The following is a 2,504-nucleotide window of genomic DNA, read 5'->3' on the forward strand; positions in this document are numbered from 1 at the left end:
CAAGACCACAGGAAACAGATGATTCTTCTGCACAATCTGACTTTGCTGCAGTCTGGAATTGAACTACTGGTTTCGTCTGGTCAGAGGAGAACTGGCCCCCCAACTGAGCCTGGTTTCTCCCAAGGTTTTTTTCTCCATTCTGTCACCGATGGAGTTTCGGTTCCTTGCCGCTGTCGCCTCTGGCTTGCTTAGTTTGGGTCACTATTTGCAGTGAGATCATGGACTTGACTGCACTGACATGATTTAAACTGAACAGAGATGACATAACTGAATTCAATGAACTGCTGTTGATGGTCACTTTACATTGACTCAGTTTTCCTAATGAATGTTGTTTGGTTGCTTTGTAGCGGTGCATTTTGTTTAGAGCACCATATTAATAAAGGTCACTTGACAAAGCCATCATGGTGTGTCAAAATGTTTATTAAAACCACTAGATTTACATGAGAGTAACTTCTCCACTAGAAACCACAGTCTGCTCACTAGAGATGGTCTTGACATGAGTGTCCCTTCCTGTAAGAAAAATGTTAGAAATGTGAAGGGAAATCATGAAAGATCCTCAGTTCCTCTAGTCAAGAGCAAGAACTCACTCGTCCTGCCGCAGCTTTGCTCACAGGAGCCAGAAGACGGATGGCACACCGCTGTACTACAGTGGATGAAGATCTGACAGGGAGGAAACAGGGTCAAGCCAGAATCTATAAAGGAGTAAAGTTAAAGGTTCTAGTAAAAGAGGCATACAGTTTCCTGCAGAGGAGCCAGTGATGTGGGATCCACAAACGTGAACATCTTCACGATAAAGCGCTTGTAGTGGGTTGGGAACTGAAGACCAGAAGATCCAGTCACTGGAACCAATGTGGTCAGGTAACGGTCATCCTGATAAGGGCATCTGAAAGGGAAAGAGGTTAGAAAAGCCCCAGACTAACTGGATAAACATTGTCATTACTCACCCATCAACCAGAAGGTCCCACTGGGGTAGACTGAGTGGATTGGGGGTGGAAGTTGCCCAGCAGTGTCCCAGCATCAGGACAATGTTGGGGTCCGTCCTCTCCATAATGTGCACCTCAACATACACAGGCTCCCGCAGGACTTTTGTGACGGGATAATCAGCGTCACTGTAGTAGGACGTGTAGGCCTCATCCCCTGAGGAACACCAGGGGTTAAACACTGCTGCAACCTGGAGTCTAAAGATACTAGGAACACATGGGACAAGACCATACCTTCTGCACACCCTTTGGTGACACACTGGCCATTGGCCAGTCTAAGCTCCACCCTGAGGGGTCCAGGGGCAGCTACTGGTGGAGGTGGAGGAACAGTGTTCACCTCCACAACCAGAGCTTCCACAGAAGTGCCAGAGTACCTACACTGGAAGAGAAGCCTGGACAGACAGTGAGCTTGTAGCATTTGTTAGGGACGACCAAATAAGAACAGCATAGATCACCTACTCAAAGTGGCTGTCCCTTGTGATAGAACCAAGTGGTCCAGTCCCCACTTCATACGAGGAGGTCATTCGGTTCTCATACACCACATAACCACTGTCCTCCTGCAAATAGCAACACCATTGGCATCCAGTCCATCATAGGCCATGCAGAATAAAACCATAAGCATCTACTCACCATCACTCTTGTGCCACATGCAGTCACAGGGAACTGGTATACAGCAAAGGAAGGTGTGGACCCCACAGGACTGCAAGCTGGGTCATATCCTCCCAGTAAACTGACTGAATCCAGACTCAGTCGAGGCAGTGTAACATCTCTAGCCACCACTACCACAAACTGACCATCTCTTATACACTGGACAGTCACTGGAATAAAGGGGTACAAGGGCAGGTTAATGTTGAGGATCAGTTTAACTGAGAGCAGAACCCTGACTCACTCTTACCTGCCTTCCCATAGTAACACTGCTGTCCACTAAAGCAGCAGTTGATAGCTTCACATTCAGCACTACTGATACCAGGTTGCCCACATTGGATCTGCTCAGAATCAGCTACAGCACATCTGTCCAAAGGCTCAGCCTTCGCTACTGGCTTCTGAAACTGAATCTTCTGAGGAAGCTGCTGATTAGTCTGTTGAACTGGCTGCTGAAGCCGCTGGTCAGTTTGCTGGAGCATCAGAACTTGAGGATTCTGGGGCAGTTTACTCCACTTACCCTTCTTTGGAAGAGCATGACAGAAAGCACACAGTGCTAATACCTGAACCAAACACCAACTTCCAGCCATTGTTCAACAACTAATCACACTACAGAGAAACTGCACATTGGTCTTTTTGTACTCTACAGATTTCAGCTAATTAATTATAGTCCCTCCCTCTTCATTAACAATCATGATTCTCCAGATTTGCACAAGATTCAGTTTTCCTTGTTTTTCCCTGCATATTAAACATACTAAAAAACCCAAGCTTGAGTTTAATTCAAAATTACATGCTAATATTTTTTCTACCATTTTGATTTCGGTCTTGGTTTATCCTTCATTAGCTGAATCTAATTGTTGATGTTTTGACAAATCTGTATTG

At 45.8% G+C, this 2,504-nt stretch overlaps 1 protein-coding gene across 1 annotated transcript; it reads right to left on the reverse strand.

Annotated features, from left to right (window-relative positions):
• Nucleotides 1–424: 424 nt before the first annotated feature.
• On the reverse strand, nt 425–2,231 carry LOC132092030 (zona pellucida sperm-binding protein 4-like). Its single transcript, XM_059498085.1, has 8 exons — nt 1,876–2,231; nt 1,611–1,798; nt 1,440–1,537; nt 1,215–1,372; nt 945–1,137; nt 736–883; nt 588–660; nt 425–510 (listed from the first exon to the last, which is right to left on the reverse strand). The coding sequence occupies exons 1-8, from the start codon at nt 2,210–2,212 to the stop codon at nt 437–439; spliced, it is 1,269 nt and encodes a 422-aa protein (XP_059354068.1). The 5' UTR covers nt 2,213–2,231; the 3' UTR covers nt 425–436.
• Nucleotides 2,232–2,504: the final 273 nt, after the last annotated feature.

The sequence above is a fragment of the Carassius carassius genome, chromosome 18 (assembly GCF_963082965.1).
Source record: "Carassius carassius chromosome 18, fCarCar2.1, whole genome shotgun sequence".
Taxonomy (NCBI): domain Eukaryota; kingdom Metazoa; phylum Chordata; class Actinopteri; order Cypriniformes; family Cyprinidae; genus Carassius; species Carassius carassius.

Excerpts from the sequence above, each read along its gene's own strand:
- LOC132092030 (XM_059498085.1), bottom strand. The coding sequence starts at position 2,212 with ATGGCTGGAAGTTGGTGTTTGGTTCAGGTATTAGCACTGTGTGCTTTC. Across the intron at positions 1,138-1,214 it reads CACCAAAGGGTGTGCAGAAG|GGGATGAGGCCTACACGTCC; the intron begins GTATGGTCTTGT and ends GGTGTTCCTCAG. Across the intron at positions 511-587 it reads GCAAAGCTGCGGCAGGACGA|GAAGGGACACTCATGTCAAG; the intron begins GTGAGTTCTTGC and ends TTTTTCTTACAG.